The 16,853-nt window shown below is 42.9% G+C and overlaps 1 protein-coding gene across 1 annotated transcript in view; it reads left to right on the forward strand.

Annotated features, from left to right (window-relative positions):
- LOC135226994 (A-kinase anchor protein 10, mitochondrial-like) overlaps window positions 1-16,853 on the forward strand; it is a 586,899-nt gene that overhangs the window by 148,832 nt on the left and 421,214 nt on the right. Inside the window, exon 3 of the mRNA XM_064266721.1 lies at window positions 8,165-9,017. Coding sequence (XP_064122791.1) covers window positions 8,165-9,017 — 853 coding nt within the window. The remainder of the gene's footprint in view (window positions 1-8,164; window positions 9,018-16,853) is intronic.

Here is a 16,853-nt window from a genome sequence, read left to right on the forward strand (position 1 = left end):
GTCATGGGTGGAAACTCAAGAGTAGAAGGTCAAAAGGAGGCAAAGATTTGATGGAGTAATAAAGTGAAGGAGGATTTGGAGAAGGATTTATTGACAGAGGATACTTTTGATAGGAATAGTTGGAGAAGATGCATCTAAGCAACCAACCATTTAGCACAAGGATAGCAGTTTGGGGAAGAGAAATGTCCCAGGGAAGTTGGTTAGGCTGGTTGACATGATATATCAAAGAACGAGAACAAAAGTAATAACAGCAACTGGGGAAACAGAAAACTTTGAAGTTAGTGTTGGATTACACCAGGGGTCAGCATTAAGCCCATTTTTTTTGTGCTGGTCATGGATGTGTTGAGTGAAGTGATCAGGAATGAAGTGCTGTGGGAGTTGTGCACCGATGATCTGGTGATTACTGCTGAAGATGAAGAGGACCTACAGAGACGTGTAAGAGAGGCATGAGTCTTTAGAGAGGGGTGGCTTAAAGGTGAATGTGAATAAAACAGGTTTTGGTAAGCAGTATAGATAGAATAGTAATACAAGAAAGAAGAGGCTCGATTATAAAACAGACACACAATTTTAAATACTTAGGATCTACTTTAAGCCAAGAGGAAGGGTATAAGGGTGAAGTTGACAATAGGGTAAAAGGTGCGTGGGGGAAGTGGAGACATGTAGATGAAGGTGTATGTGATAAGAAAATGCCAGTCAAGCTAAAAGTCAAGATCTATAGCACAGAGATATGACCAGTGTTAATATATATGCATTGGAAACAGGGCCTCTAAGAAGAAAAGAGGAAGTAAAGCCAGAGAGACCAGAGAATGCTGAGGTGGATTATGGGGATATCGCTGCTTGAGAGACTGGAAAATGATGAAATAAGAAGAGCAGGCTTAGTAAAGATTGGAGAGGTGATAAGGGAGTCATGATTGAGATGGTATGGGCATGTGTTGAGAGTGGATGATGAGGAGGAAATGAAGAGGGCAAGGGAAGAACCTGTTAGAGGAAGAAGATTGAGAGGGAGACAGAATTAGATGACGAGATAAAGTGAATGAGGATTTGGAGAGACGAGGTTTGGTAGAGGATGATGTTTTTGGTAGAAGGCAGTGGAGAAGGCACATCAGGCAGCCAACCCCTTAATGTAGGGATAACAGTGGGAAAGAAGATAGCAGGTTGGGTGAAGAATATTTTTTGTGCCGCTTATGTTAATGCTCTTGATGAAGAAGTTGTTGCTGTAATGTCATCACTTCAATAACCAGAGCACTGGTATTTTGTCCATCTTTAAATCTTTTATTTTATGAAAAGCTATTGTAAAGTTGATTATGTGCTGAATTATACATTATATTATGAAGAATGTTATTATTGGTGCTTGTCTGCAGTGAATACTTGGATTAATCAGGTACAGTAGTGTAAGGATTTTCCATGATTGTATTTGAATATATTTTTTCATACAATCAACTTACTTGTCAGATATATACATAGCTAAGACTCCGTCGTCCCCGACAGAAATTCAAATTTCGCGCCACTCGCTACAGGTAGGTCAGGTGATCTACCGGCCTGCCCTGGGTGGCAGGACTAGGAACCATTCCCGTTTTCTATCATATTTTCTCTGTCGCCGGTGGTATCAACATCGTTGTTACTACCTCCTGACTGGAATTCGCTTTTCAAGGCAATTGATCATCTTTATTGGACTTTTTGGTGACGTACCTGGATCGTTGTTTTGGCATTCGCTACCGTGGACTGGATTTGGACTTGCTTTTGATTTTTCTTCAAGAATGTCTGATTCAAGTGGTTGTGTGAGAGTGTGTGTGAATGTAGGCTGCAAGGTGAGGATACCGAAGGCTTCGGTTGATCCTCACACTGTATGCCGTAAATGTAGAGGTTTTGACTGTTCTTTGACTAACACCTGTCATGAGTGTGAGAGGTTGAGTGTTGAGGAATGGAAGACTCTAACTTCTTATTTGAAGAAGTTAGAGAGGGATAGAGTGAGAAGGGCTGCATCTAAGGGTGCGGGTAGTACAAGGCCTATTGAGCCTTTTAATGATTCTAACTCTTCTTTAAACCATGCATATGATTCTAATTCTGTATCAGGGCCCTCACAAGCTTTGCATTCAGATTCGGCCTCAGAAATCGCTGATCTGAAAGCTACTCTTCAGAGGATGAAATCCAAAATGGCTGCCATGAAAGGTAAGGATTGTGAAAGTGATGTATTTAGTGAAGTGAGTGCCCCCAGGCCTAGACCTCTTTCAAGCTCCCAAGCCCAGAGGAGAAGAAAAGTCGAAAGCTTTACGGAGGTTGTGGAGAATTCCCCCTGGTCAGGCGTCCCTTCAGCAGGCTCTGTAGCTCGACAGACTGCTCAGGACCGCTATAGAAAAAGCGTCCTTCGAGAGTGCTTCTCTTCGTCCGCTTCTCCCTCGCCTAAACGAGGGTGGAAGGATTCGGACCTTTCCAGGCCCCTGAAAAGGCACTGGAAAGAACCTGTATTTGATTCGAGCCCCGAACGCTTTTCTGAAGAAGCGCCTTCCTCGATCAAGAAGGCTAAGAGGGTTTTGACGTCTCCTTGCTATGACAAAACTCCTTCGAGGTCTCCCTCTCCCATTGAAGAGGACGCCGGAGAGGCTTCCAAGAGGATCCTCTTAGCTGTCCAAGAACAGTTATCCGCCTTGGTAGGAGTTCTTTCGAAGGATCCTCCTCGTAGGAAGGACGTGAGGCTTCCCGTCAAGAAGTCTCGTCTTCCTTCTCCCGCCAGGAGTGAGGCTCCTGTGGGACGTGAGGCGTCTTCTAGGCGTGAGATGTCTTCCGATAGCGAGACGTACGCCAAACATGAAGCGCCAGACAAGCGCGAGGCGCCAGCCAAGCGAGAGTATTCATCCAGACGAGAAGCGTCTTCTAGGATTGAAGCGCCAGACAAGCGCGAGCAGCCTAACAGGCGCGAGGATTTAGCCAGACGTGAGACGTCTGCCAAGTGAGAAGCGTCAGCCAAGCGCGAGGCGCCAGCCAGGCGCGAGGATTCAGCCAGGCGTGAGGCGCCAGACAAGCGTCATCCAAGCAGGGATGAAGTGCCAGAGAGGCGCGAGGCGCCAGCCAGGCGCGAGGCGCCAGCCAGGCGCGAGGCGCCAGCCAGGCGCGAGGCGCCAGCCAGGTGCGAGGAACCAACCAGGCGCGAGACGTCTGCTTTGATTCATAGGGGCTCCGTACACGCTCTTAGCCCCTCTCCAATTAGGAGTTTGTCTCCCACAGAGAGAGAGATTGGGGAGGAATACCCAGACTTGAAGTTGAATTCTCCTTCTGATCCTTTCATGGAAGAGGACTCAGAAGACGAGACTCACGGCAGAGAAGGGCTGTCTAACTACAAGGTTTTGACAGCTCTTCTTCTTCAGGAATACAGAGATTCCTTGACCCCTGCCGCTCCTCCTTCTCCACGCTCCCTTTTTTCGTGCACCAAGATGCCAAAGTCTTCGTCTTTTCTGAAGATGAGGCCGACGATATCAATGAAGAGAGCTCTTCAGTCTCTGGATAGCTGGATGCTAACCAAGAAGGAGTTGGTTAGAACTGTTTTCTGCATGCCTCCCGCTAGACTTACGGGCAAGAGAGGTATTTGGTACCAGACTGGGGAGAATATTGGTCTCTCTCTCCCAGCTTCGGCTGAAGCTGACTTTTCCAGTCTGGTAGACGCATCCAGGAGACATAGCCTACATACTGCACGAGTGACTTGGGGTCTTTCGGAGCGGGATCATCTCCTCAAGGGACTCTTCCATGTTTTGGAAGTGTTCAACTTCCTCGATTGGTCCCTTGGGATGATGGCCAAGAAGGCCCATGCCTCGGAAGGCCTCGACCCTGACGTACTCCTCTTGATCTTGTCGTGTATAGACAAGGCGGTACAGGACGGCTCAGGGGAAGTCTCTTCCTTATTTGGAGCCGGACTCTTGAAGAAGAGGTCTGTTCTTAGCGCTTTTCTGACAAAAGCAGTATCTCATTCTCAAAGGGCAGCATTGTTATTCGCTCCCAGGTCTGACTTTCTGTTCCCTGCGCAGTTGGTGAGGGACATTTCCCGTTCGCTGACGGAGAAAGCGACACAGGATCTTCTTCAGTCGTCCAGGAAGAAGAGACCAGTGGTGGTGGGAGAGAAGAAAGGTGCTAATACGCCTCTGCAGCCCTTTCGAGGAGGTCCTCCCTCTAGAGCTCCCTCAAAAAGGAAAGCGACTGAGAGGAGAGGTAGAGCTTCTTTCCGTCCCTTTAAAAGGGGAAAGTGAAGCTGCGTTCCTCCAAACACCAGTAGGTGCCAGGCTCCGGGGATTTGCGGAAGCCTGGGCACTCATCGATACAGACGCTTGGTGAATGTCTGTATTACAGAAAGGATACCTCATACCCTTCCTGGACAATCCTCCCCTGACTTCAACTCCGCGGGAATTGCCTGCCAATTACAAGGACCCTGTGCTGATAGATACTCTTCAACGAATGGTGGATCAGATGTGGGACAAGAGAGCGATAGAATTAGTGCTGGATCAAAGCTCCCCGGTGTTTTACAATCGCCTTTTCTTGGTTGTGAAAGCCTCGGGGGGCTGGAGACCAGTTCTAGACGTCAGTGCTCTGAACAAATTTGTTCAGAAACAGAAGTTCTCCATGGAGACTTCTGCGTCAGTCCTTGCGGCTCTTCGCCAAGGGGATTGGATGGTTTCTCTGGATCTCCAAGATGCCTATTTTCACATCCCGATTCATCCTTCGTCGAAGAAGTACCTCCGTTTCATGACGGGGGGAAGGATCTTCCAATTCAGGGCCTTGTGTTTCGGCCTTTCCACTGCTCCTCAGGTCTTCACAAGCCTGATGAAAAATGTGGCGAGATGACTTCACCTGAAAGGTATCAGTATCTCTCTGTACCTAGACGACTGGCTCATCAGAGCAAAATCAGAGAGACAGTGTTTGGAGGACCTTGCTTTGACCCTAAACCTGATCAAGACCTTAGGATTACTCGTGAACCTCGAGAAGTCCCAACTGATCCCCAGCCAGAACTTGGTCTATCTGGGGATTCAGATGGATTCTCGGGGTTTTCGAGTATTTCCTTCTCAAGGGAGACTAACGAGAGGCTTAGAGAAAGTCTCTCTCTTCTTAGGGAAAAAACGTACTTCGGCGAGGGAATGGTTGAGCCTTTTAGGGACCCTTTCCTCGCTTGAACAGTTCTTTCCTCTAGGAAGACTTCATCTCCGTCCTCTTCAGTTCTTCCTCAGAAGATCGTGGAACATGAAGACAGGACTTCTTTCGGACAGTTTTCCCATTCCAGTAATGATGAGACGTCACTTGGAATGGTGGTTGCCCCCTCTGAAGGAGAACAAGGGTACTTCCCTAGAGACTCAGAACCCGAGCCTTGTATTGTTTTCCGACGCGTCTGAAAAAGGTTGGGGAGCAACTTTGGGAAAGAGAGAGGTGTCAGGCACCTGGAATGCAATTCAGGTGTCCTGGCACATAAATTGCAAAGAACTGTTTGCCGTACACCTGGCCCTAAAGAGCTTCGAGCCTTTAGTGACGAACAAGGTAGTCCAAGTGAATGCGGACAACACAACCGCCCTTGCCTACATTCGAAAGCAAGGAGGGACACACTCGTATGCCTTGTACGAACTCGCAAGAGACCTTCTTTTGTGGACATCCCAGAGGAACATCTCCCTATTGACGAGGTTTGTTCAAGGAGTAAGGAACGTGAGGGCAGACAGGCTGAGCAGGAGGAACCAGGTCCTTCACACCGAATGGACCCTCCACTCAGAAGTTTGTCGGAGTCTCTGGTCTCTTTGGGGGACTCCTCATGTGGACCTCTTTGCCACGTTCCTCTAAAAAAGACTGGAAGTCTTTTGCTCAGTAGTAGAAGACCCCAGAGCTCTAACAGTAGACGCCTTCCTTCTAGATTGGTCTCATGTAGACGTATATGCATTTCCCCCATTCAAGATTCTGGGACAAGTGCTCAGGAAGTTTGTGACCTCGAAGGGGACGAAAATGACCCTGATAGCCCCCTTTTGGCCAGCTCAAGAGTGGTTCACGGAGGTACTGGAGTGGATGGTAGACTTCCCCAGATCCCTCCCACAAAGGATGGATCTTCTCAGACAACCACACTTCGAGAGGTTTATCAAAACCTCCCCGCTCTCGCTCTGACTGCCTTTCGACTATCGAAAGACTTGTCAGAGCGAGAGGCTTTTCTCGCAAGGCTGCAAGCACGATTGCTAGAGCCCGGAGAACTTCCACTATGCGAGTTTACCAGTCTAAGTGGGAAGTATTTAGAAGGTGGTGCAAGTCGAAGAAGTTGTCCTCCTCCAGTACCTCTGTAACAGAAATTGCCGATTTTCTGTTATTCCTGAGAGAGGAATCTTGTCTCTCCGTAGCCACTATAAAGGGCTACAGGAGTATGCTTTCGGCCGTCTTTAGAAATAGAGGCCTAGATCTGGCAAATAATAGAGATCTACACGATCTTGTTAGATCCTTTGAGACCATGAAGTCTAAGAATACATCTCCCCCAAACTGGAACCTTGACGTGGTCCTGAAGTTCTTGTCCTCGGGAAGATTCGAACCTCTGCATATGGCCTCGTTTCGTGACCTAACGAGAAAATGTTTGTTTCTTTTGTCACTGGCGACAGCTAAGAGAGTTAGTGAGCTGCACGCCCTTAATGATAAAGTGGGATTCAAACTAGACTCAGCCATCTGTTCATTCAAAGCTTTATTTCTGGCGAAGAATGAAAATCCTTCGAATCCCTGGCCGAGAAACTTCGAAGTTAAAGGCTTATCGGGTCTCGCCGGCAGAGAAGCTGAGAGGTCTCTTTGCCCAGTAAGAGCTCTAAAGTTCTACATGCAGAGGAAGAAACAGTTGGGAGGTTCTAGACAAGGTCTCTGGTGCTCGGTGAAGGACCCTTCAAGACCTATGTCCAGAAATGCGTTAGCCTTTTTTGTTAGGAACGTCAATACCGACTCTCATAAGGCCTGCACGGACGACTCTTTGAAACTCCTGAGAGTAAGAGCTCATGAGGTGAGAGCAGTAGCTACGTCTCTCTTTTCAAAGAAATATGTCACTAAAGAATATCTTGGAAGCGACATATTGGAGGTGTAATTCAGTGTTTGCTTCTCACTATTTAAAGGACGTTCGTGTAACCTACGAGAAATGTTTTTCTCTAGGTCCTTTCGTGTCTGCGGGCAAAATCCTGGGTACAGGAGCTAACACCAATCCTTAAAATGATGCATAAGTCTACTAGATATGTTCTAGACTTTCTGCTGAACAAGTGCAGATGTCGCACTGGCGGCCAGTCACTTCCGTTCAGTAAGGAACTCTTGTGATATCTTTTTTTAGATGAGTATCATTAATTTTTTTTTTTTGAAAATTATGTGAGCGTGTGTAATTTGGTTTTGAGTTATGGTTGTTGTGAAGAGTTTGGGGATAACTCGGAACAATTATTAATACTAACATGGTGGTTAGGATCAGGTGGTCGGGATTGGTTGTGTGCTCCTTCATAAGGTGTATTGTCATATAAGTGGATCAGCACCCATTGACAAAGTCCTTTCAGGCTCTGCCGAGTAAGTGGATAAGACCCCTTCGGCAGACCCACAAGAACTCATGGCCATAGATCACATATCTCGCTAAAGTTTCTTGAGGTGATGCAGACTCCTGGGCAACAGCCACAAAGTCTACCACCTATCAGGTAGGAACCAAGGTTTTTTGTACCTACAACATATGTTGTTTACCTGTCTATTCCATAAGTAGCTGTCTCTTACCCTCCACCGAGGGGTGCCAATCAGCTATGTATATATCTGACAGGTAAGTTGACTGTATGAAAATGATATTGTTATGATACAATAAAGTTTCATACATACTTACCTGGCAGATATATACATAGCTAAGACTCCGTCGTCCCCGACAGAAATTCAAATTTCGCGCCACTCGCTACAGGTAGGTCAGGTGATCTACCAGCCTGCCCTGGGTGGCAGGACAAGGAACCATTCCCGTTTTCTATCATATTTTCTCTCTTCCACCTGTCTCCTTGCGGGGAGGCTGGGTGGGCCCTAATCGTATATATCTGCCAGGTAAGTATGTATGAAACTTTATTGTATCATAACAATATCATTTTTAGTTTTAGGTATCAATTTTAAAAATTCAATTGTCCAGTACTACTAGGTTATGTTAGTTTTACTAATGTCATTATGCTTTTGCCAGGTGATGGAGTAGAAGACCCATTAATGGTTGAATCTCAGTTTGTGAAAACAGTATCCGACATATTCAGCAGTCATTCAACGCTTCCATACTTCTTACAGTTTTTGCAAGGATGGGGATCAGATAAGTATGCTAGGTTTTGGCTTGATGTTACTAGTTTCAAAGCATCAGCAGAGACACATATTCACACTAATGATACTCATCTTTATGAAAAGAAACTTGTAGGTGAAGGTTGCCTAAGTGATAGTGATAAGGGAAGATGCTGCAACAAAGATAAAACTGTTGTAAAGCACACAGAAAGTATTAGTGTTGTGACCTGTCCTCAGTTAGATGTATGTGACAAAAGTTTGATAAGTTTTAAAAGTGAAGTGAGCTCACATGGGAAGCGGTTAGTATTACCAGATTTAGTAAGCAATATTAAAACGGCTGCCAATGTCACACCATTAAACTCTCCTGATGGTCCATCCCATGTGCAGAATTATGTTAGTCCGTTTCCTGGACAATGGAGTGATTGGCGCTCAAGTGAAATTTCAGATACAAAGCTAAACAGTATGATGAAGGAAGAATTGTTTCAGCCAAATAGTGAGCCTTTAACATTCTCAGTGAAAGGTGAGAGTAGTGTTATGCTTTCAAATTCATTGACTCTATCAAGAGCCCAGAAGTTAAGACAAAGCATTGCTGATGATGCTTTAAGAATTTTCCAGAAGTATATTTCACAAGAGGCTGAGCTGTCCATTGGTGTAGATGACTCAACAAGGGAGGAAATACACCAGAAGATTTGTGTGACAAAACAGGACATCAGCTCAGACTGCTTTGAATCAGCTCAAGTGATTGTATTTAACCACATGGAGAAAGAGTAAGTATAGTGTTTGATATACTGTAAATCAGTTTTTGGTAAAAGAATTTCATCTTTTTTTGAAAGTAAATCACACTATAAATTTTTTCACCTCTTGAAGCCTTTAATCCTACCATCTTTTCCAAATGTTTTTTGCACCCTTTTGCTATGGATTTTAATCCTCTGAGGTGAAAATAATTTGAACTGCTTCCTTTTTTCCTGTTCTCATATACTTGAGTACATATAGTGATTGGAATGAAATTCAGGTGTAATCTTAAAGGGTTTATCTCAGATTTATGTAAAATGACAGGATTATCAAAATTTATTTATAAAGTATTGTATGCTATTTTAGAGAATTATGCATTGTTCGTATGTATAACTGAATCACGAAAGTTTGGAATGTGATAAATCCATAAATAAAGGTATAAGCCACGAAGGAAAGATAAACAACGGAGTTTCTGCTAGATCTTTCGACTCAACGTCCTTTACTTAGCAGACAAACTGACTTACATGAGAAATTCAGAGTACAGGAAAGGTCGTATAAGTGACAGATAGGGATTATAAGGAGATTAGTACCTAGAATCCAACACACTTGGAGAATGAGTAACCTTTCCAAACAAGCATAACATGGGTACAATTTAAGAACAAAAAGATTAAGTCCAACTGCTCAGACACAGGGACAAGACAATTAAAGGATTATACAGAGTGACAGCTGACCACATTCAGATCTTTAGGTAAACAAAAACTTATTCACAAAGCATATTAAACATACATATACAAAAAAATATCTCTAAGGGAACTAATTTGTATTTAAGTCTGTAATTATATCTTGGAGGTCATTCTTAAACATGTTACAAATACAAGGGTCTAAATTAAACGGGCCACGACTAATATTAAAATTACAATGGGAAGTAAGTTGTATTATGGCAGATTCTAAAAGATTTTGTGATAAGACATCTTTTGATCATGCAATTACTGAACTACCAGTCCAAGTTATCTGACGGTTGTTTTCACTTAAATGAATGAATATTGCATTAGATATTTGCCCAATTTTGACAGAATATTTATGCTGTTTTAATCTTACTTCTAAGCCCTTGCTCGACTGTCCAAGATAAAAGGAGTGGCAGTCCATGTTTTTTCCTATAATAACACGCTAAAAGGAATGTTAATTTGTAACATGTTTAAGAATGACCTCAAAGATATAATAACAGACTTAAATACAAATTAGTTGCCTTAGAGATATTTTCCTTGGATATGTATGTTTAATATGCTTTGTGAATAAGTTTTTGTTTACCAAAAGATGTGAATGTGGTCAGCTATCGCCCTGTATAATCCTTTAATTGTCTTGTCCCTGTGTCTGAGCAGTTGGACTTAATCTTTTTGTTCTTAAATTGTACCCATGTTTATGCTTGTTTGGAAAGGTTACTCATTCTCCAGGTGTGTTGGATTCTAGGTACTGATTTCCTCATAGTCCTTATCTGTCACTTATACAACCTTTCCTGTGCTCTGAATTTCTCATGTAAGTCAGTTTGTCTGCTAAGTAAGGGATGTTGAGTCGAAAGATCTTGTAGAAACTTCGTTGTTTATCTTTCCTTCGTGGCTTATACCTTTATTTATTGTTCGTATGTGGAACAAACCTTCAGTCTTAACAATAGAATATTTTCCAAGTGCTAGCTGGTAACCAGTTAAAACAATCAAAGATTGTAAGCAAGGAATCTGTGAGATCTGGCAACTCCTGCAACGTATGAGGTGATAGCTGGTCAGAGACCGTGCACCGCCTCGTGACATGTTCAGTCTTTCCTTAACCACCTTGGAGAGTAAGACACTATTGCTTTGCTCTCCTTTCAAGTTGGTTGATTTGTGCTCATGTTTCTTTCATTTCAGTGTGTTTGTGTGTTTCTGCATTATGGATTCTACAGTCTCCATGGCCTCGTCAATGCATGTGCTCGGGCATTCGGGGATTTCCTTGCTCAAGGTTTTTAGCTGCTGTCACAGACCCATACTGGACGTGCGTAGTTGCTGTGCTAATTATTGTACGATAACTAATCCTTGTCCGGAATGTCGTTCCTGGCCTAAGTCGTAGTGGAGAATGTTTTATAAGGGGAGGGAACACCATAGAGCACCATAGAGTTTTGACTCCTCCTTCTTGGGAGGGATTCGGCTTCTCCTTCTCCCGTGATCACTCTCCCTGTGGCTAGTGCAAGTGTGCCCCTGACTCCTTCCTTTTCTTCCAGCGATTCATCGATGGAAGTATCGGGAGTACCACAGGATGATGATATGTTTAATATAGCCCTCTCTCCCTCGGGTTCTCATTTTATACCCGAGAGGGAGGAGTCTACACCATCTAATGCCTTATTTTCAGATTCGGAGTCATCCAAGAGGGCGGCTGTTTGGGCATTGCTGGGGCCACGGGGTACACCTTCCTTGGATGGACTGCTGTTGCATTTCTTGGAGGCCAGTTGTCCCCCCTGCTCCTATAGCAGTCCCACCTCCCCCAGGACTCCTCTACATTGGCTCTCGCCTGCTGCAACCTTGATTAGCCCCTTTGTCATCATTGACACTCCCTGGGTCGCACCTTATCGCTCCGCCTGTGATGCCATTGACCAGCTCCGATCTCAGAGATGTCGTGATGTCACTCCCAGTACCCTCTCAGCCTATGACATCAGATGTGGTGGCTACTCATCCTCCAGGTGTGACGTCACCACTACCCGATATGATGCCATTGTCTTCTCTCACTGAGCTGTTCGAGGCTTTAGTTCAAGCTGTCTACAAGAGACTGGACTCGGTTTTATAAGAGAGGGTTTCTGCCGTATCTACAAAGAAGAAGAGTTATAAACGGAGGGTCCCTTCTCCTACTCCTGCTAGCAGGAAACCATGTAGAGAGAGGAGTTTCTCTCCTTCTCCTGTTCCTTCTCCATCACCCCCTTGCTATTTTGTCAGACGTTAGAGGATCAAGGACTTTGTGGTATCGTCATATTCAAGTGAAAGGAGTGCATCGCCTTCTTCCCTTCACAACATTGTCTCTTCCATGCACTTCTATGTTCGTGCAAGTGAGAGAAGTGTTTCTCCATATGCCCCTCAAGGTCGTGTCTCCTCCTCACACGTTTCTCACACGTTTGCGTTTGTGAGGTTGGCAGTGTAGATGGTGGAAGAAAGGCATCCTCCTCTTCGATACATGGCTGTGTTTCTCCTGTACATCGTGAGAGTAATGTATATCTTCGTCTTCCCCTCACGGCCGTAACTCTCCCTCTCATGTAATTGTTTGTGAGAGTGTGAGTGTTGAGAGCAATAAGAGTGTTTCAACATCTGTTTGTAGATGTAAATCATCTCTGCATGTACTTACTGATGATGGAGGTGACACCTCTTCTGTTCCTGTACGTGAATGTGAATCACCCTTGCCCGTTCATGCTGACGAGACCGGGGGCGAACCCTCTTCGTTTGTTACTTTACCAGTTCATTGGCGCAAGGATGATAAAGTGCCGATTAAAAAGTCGAAGGTTTCAGATGTGAAGGTCGCTCAAGCTTCGTCTAAGGATTCTTCGCTCGGCAAGACTGAGGCTGAGGGTCGAAAACATGAGGCTTCAGTAGCCCATGGATGTGCTTCTCATTCTCCTGGAAGAGACCTTAGACTGAGGAGTCCATCTCCTTCAGGTAGCTCTCTTCAGCGACGTTCCTCATCTCAAGATCTTGCTTGGTCGGCGTCTCACTGTCATGTACTTGAATTATCACATGTTCATGTACTACATTATTACTCCCACGACCGGTGTCGGGTACATGTCTTGCCTGACATACATGTACGTGGTCCTTTACATGATCATGTATGGGTGTTTCTCACAAGCCAGTACTCTGTTCAAACCGGGACCATGTACTGTCGGCCAAAAAACTGGTGGCAGTTTCATAATTTTCCGTTCACCTGCCTGACACACAATTCATGCCTTATTTATCTATTTTTCTTTTCAAAGATGGAATAAATCCTATGTAATGACGTTAAAAACAGTCACTGATATCTTTAGAACATTATGTTATGTCATTGTGTAAAACTATTTTCCATTTAGCAAAATTGAGGTGAATGAAACGAAGTGATAGAAAACGTCATATCACAACCACTGATATACATTACCAAATAGATAGGAGACATATATCACTAGCGGTATCGCATAAACATAGTCCTTACATTATCATTTCAGTATTAAGTTGAAGGTAGTTGAACTATTCCATTTGTTAAATTTTACAGGAAACATTGGAATCTCACAAAATGCTTGAAAAAAAAAAAAGATAACCTAACAGTGTGAACCATGCGACCTCACTCTGTTGCTTTTGATGTCGTTATGTGCACGGAAATCTAATGTCAGTGTGTCTTTTATCGTTCTAAGAAACATCCCTCGATGAGCAAGAGACAATTATTGCACTGCATTCAGTGCAAGTTCCCATTGAAGAGATATCAAGAAAGCTTAATAACTGGAGAGAATCATACATAGATGAATCAAATTGTTTAAAGAACAGCAAAGTTTAGAACATGGGCCTAGAGGTGGAACACCTTGGAGCACCACAAGAGAGCAAGACAATACAGTAGTGTAAATGTTGCTGAGCAACATTCATTTGTGAATTTTGAATTCTAGTACCTCGTCACGATATTGCTGAACCCAGGAATCATGACTAGCTCGATGCTTATGACTGGTGTCCGATGAATACTTTAGATGGAGAGGAAGAGATTTTTAAATCTACACTTAAAATCTTTGATAGGTGTCTATTGAATAAGTCTAATGAATAAGCAAACTTATCTTTGATGGATGAGAGATTCAGTTAGGCTTACTCTTTTTGTTTGTTTCTTTATCGGTGGCCATTGAATACCGTGGATAGGGCGGGAAACAGTTTCAATGATGCATGCATTTTTTTTTCTTCAAAACCCAAAGAATATATTTTATTGGGAGATATTTTATTAACATCGGCCTAATCCCTCCATCACTCTTATACGCCACCTCCGCTCTCTTCTACATCTCAGGCGAGTCGATCCGACTTCTCGCTACGAACTCCATCGCGTGAAAGCATCACTAATGATAACGGCTATTTTAAAATTCCCCGCACCAACAATTGATGCCTTAAAATGCAAGTTTATAAAATATTTTCTGTTCAAAGAAACTTTTATCTTTTATTCCCCAAAATATGTGCATATGTAAGTGTTTACATAATAAAAATATGGAATGTTAGTCCATATATATAAAAGACTAAAACTAAAGAGTTCAACCAGATTGCTTGCAGGAATGTGATCAGACTAGAGACGCTAAAGATGACGTATACAATAAAAGTAGGCTAAGATAACATGCCGTCACCTGTAGTCATTCAATTGTTTATAAACCTTAGTCCAAGCTCCCTGCTTGAGACAACTACCGCGACCTATAATTCAAATGGCCTACGTGATCTGTAGCGTGTCTCATTTTGATTGTGTGTTCGTATGAAACTATGTCATCTGATTGTATGTTCATATGTTCGAACTACTATCTGCTTCCTTCATAACTTGTAACAGAGATGGTAGACAAGCAGAACAGAGTTAGCTATCGTCATTAGAAGACCTGTATCTCTTTACCTAAGCTTTATCATGTAGAGAGAACAGAAGTAGCCATCATCATTGGCAGAAGCGATCAAGCTATCGTCATAGAAGACTTGTACAATCATATCTGATCTTCACCATGTAAAACTTCAGAAGAATAGATATATTTTTATACTTCGTGTTTTCTACAAGAACCTCCTCACCGATTCATCATGAGTTTAACACATCGTCGTCATAAACAAGAAGATAATCCCGACTTCGTAAGTGATCTACAAACCCCAAGACACTCCATTGAAGATGGAAGTGCAATACCAACCGACTTAGTGTAAGATTATCGCAAGTCTAACATTACCTCATAGGGCGCCTTATCATACAAGGCAACAGGCCTAAAAGTGGTGGCAAGCGGCTGTACGCGCCTAAAAGTGGTGGCATGCGTACCAGAAGGACTCTACAACTTCTCCGAAGATAAAACAGAATAATAAACCATGAAGTCAACGACGACGAAAGCAGCAGATTCTTCAAGCAACCTAGTATCATCGTTTAGTGAGCGACTTCAGAAAACAACAAGAACTTCACCGACGACGAAAAGCAAGAGATTCTTCAAGCAACTTAGTATCATCGTTTAGTGAATAACTTCAAGAAACAAACTGACGTGTCTTTTTCCTACGCAACGCAAGCTTCGTCTCTCATTAGAATCATTCAAGAAAACATCGTTAGTGAGCGTTTCCGGCACTTCAAGAAACAAACCGAACGCGTCTGCAGCATCGGATCTTTCAAGGGCTCGAATCATCGAAACAACGCGCACGGGGGAAACTGAAGCCAAACCAGGTCATCCGCTAAATAGAGAAGGAGGACCAAGGCCGTGTGTCGTTATCGGAACACCGTGACTTCCCACAAAAGCAAGCTAAGTACAATTTTTTATTCATTTGGAGTAACTTTGAGTGTTTCCTTTGCAGGTCGAATTTCGTTATTCCTGTGGCTGAAGTTACGAGACATTCTTAATCTTACTTTTTTACAGAAATTATCTACATCATTGAGATTTCGCTACTGCGAGTTTTTTATCTTTGAGTGTCTGTTTCCAGAAGTTCTACTGAAATATCATAATCATATACTATGTTAATTTTATCATTTTGGGTGATTATTAATCCCTTACGTAACAAATCATATTAAACAGTGAATATGCGTTTACGCAGTGGACGTCTGTATTTATACAGATGCATGGATAGGGTCGTTAAGCACCGTAGTGATTAGAAAACACGTGGAACACCCGTACAAATCTATATAAATTAGAGGTAACACTATTTCGGGTTATGACAATAAATGCTCCTTTGCAAAGTCCCGATCGCAGTTTTAGCCTTGAGTCTTTTGAGTTATATAAAATATCGAACCTCAATGACTCAACTTAACTTTAAAAATATGGCTGGATTGCAAGGAATAACATGTCTATAAAAACTTTCATTAGGCTAAATGCGCTGACCAGGATCCCTCACTATTTCAAATTTTAGCAAAGAATGAAGTACAAACAGTTAATATTGAATGCAGTAGTGATAACTTGTCTTAATAGTAATCGCTCAGTTCCTAATAGTTCGTCATTCATTGCTTTATACGTAACCAGCAACATAATGCTAAAAGCACACAATACGTTGCCGATGGTAATAAAGAGAAGGATCCTAATTATTACAAAAAGAAATAGAAACAGTAGCCCGTTCAGAATCAAACAAGCAAACTCGGTGACTGTGTCACCTAGTCAAGCGGTCAAGGTCAGTCAAAACTGCCGATGTGTTCAAAGCATAGCAAATTCCACACAATAAGCGACTCTAGCAGAGTGGGGAAAAGCGATGTTGGATTATACATGCCAATACCTTTTTGAATTAAAAAGGAATTTTCGTATGAATCACACGACAGTATCAAGTAATCAGAGCAGGTTCTAGTAATTTTAATACAATAAGTTATTATAAGTAGTGGTGGATTAAGCCCGACTGTAAGCGCCGTAAAAATTAGAATATCTTGTTTTATTCCTTTAGTAAACGTAATATCCTGTATTTACGGACTCACCGTCTGTTGTTCGAACTTCCCTAATGAGAAGTCCGGATAAGCGAGCGCTTACAGATACCTCTATAGTTATAAAAAACATTGATCTGTATCTAGTGTAATTGTAAGATCCATCTAGGGGTATACAAAATATTATCTTACATCCTGCAAAATAAGGCGTGTTTATCAAAGGAAAACCTATAAACCTTCAAACATATTAAAATCCGTTTGAACAAAAATGAGACAGTTAATCAAATAATAACTTATATAAAGGAACT

Source organism: Macrobrachium nipponense, chromosome 15 (genome assembly GCF_015104395.2).
Source record: "Macrobrachium nipponense isolate FS-2020 chromosome 15, ASM1510439v2, whole genome shotgun sequence".
NCBI classification, from domain to species: Eukaryota; Metazoa; Arthropoda; class Malacostraca; order Decapoda; family Palaemonidae; genus Macrobrachium; species Macrobrachium nipponense.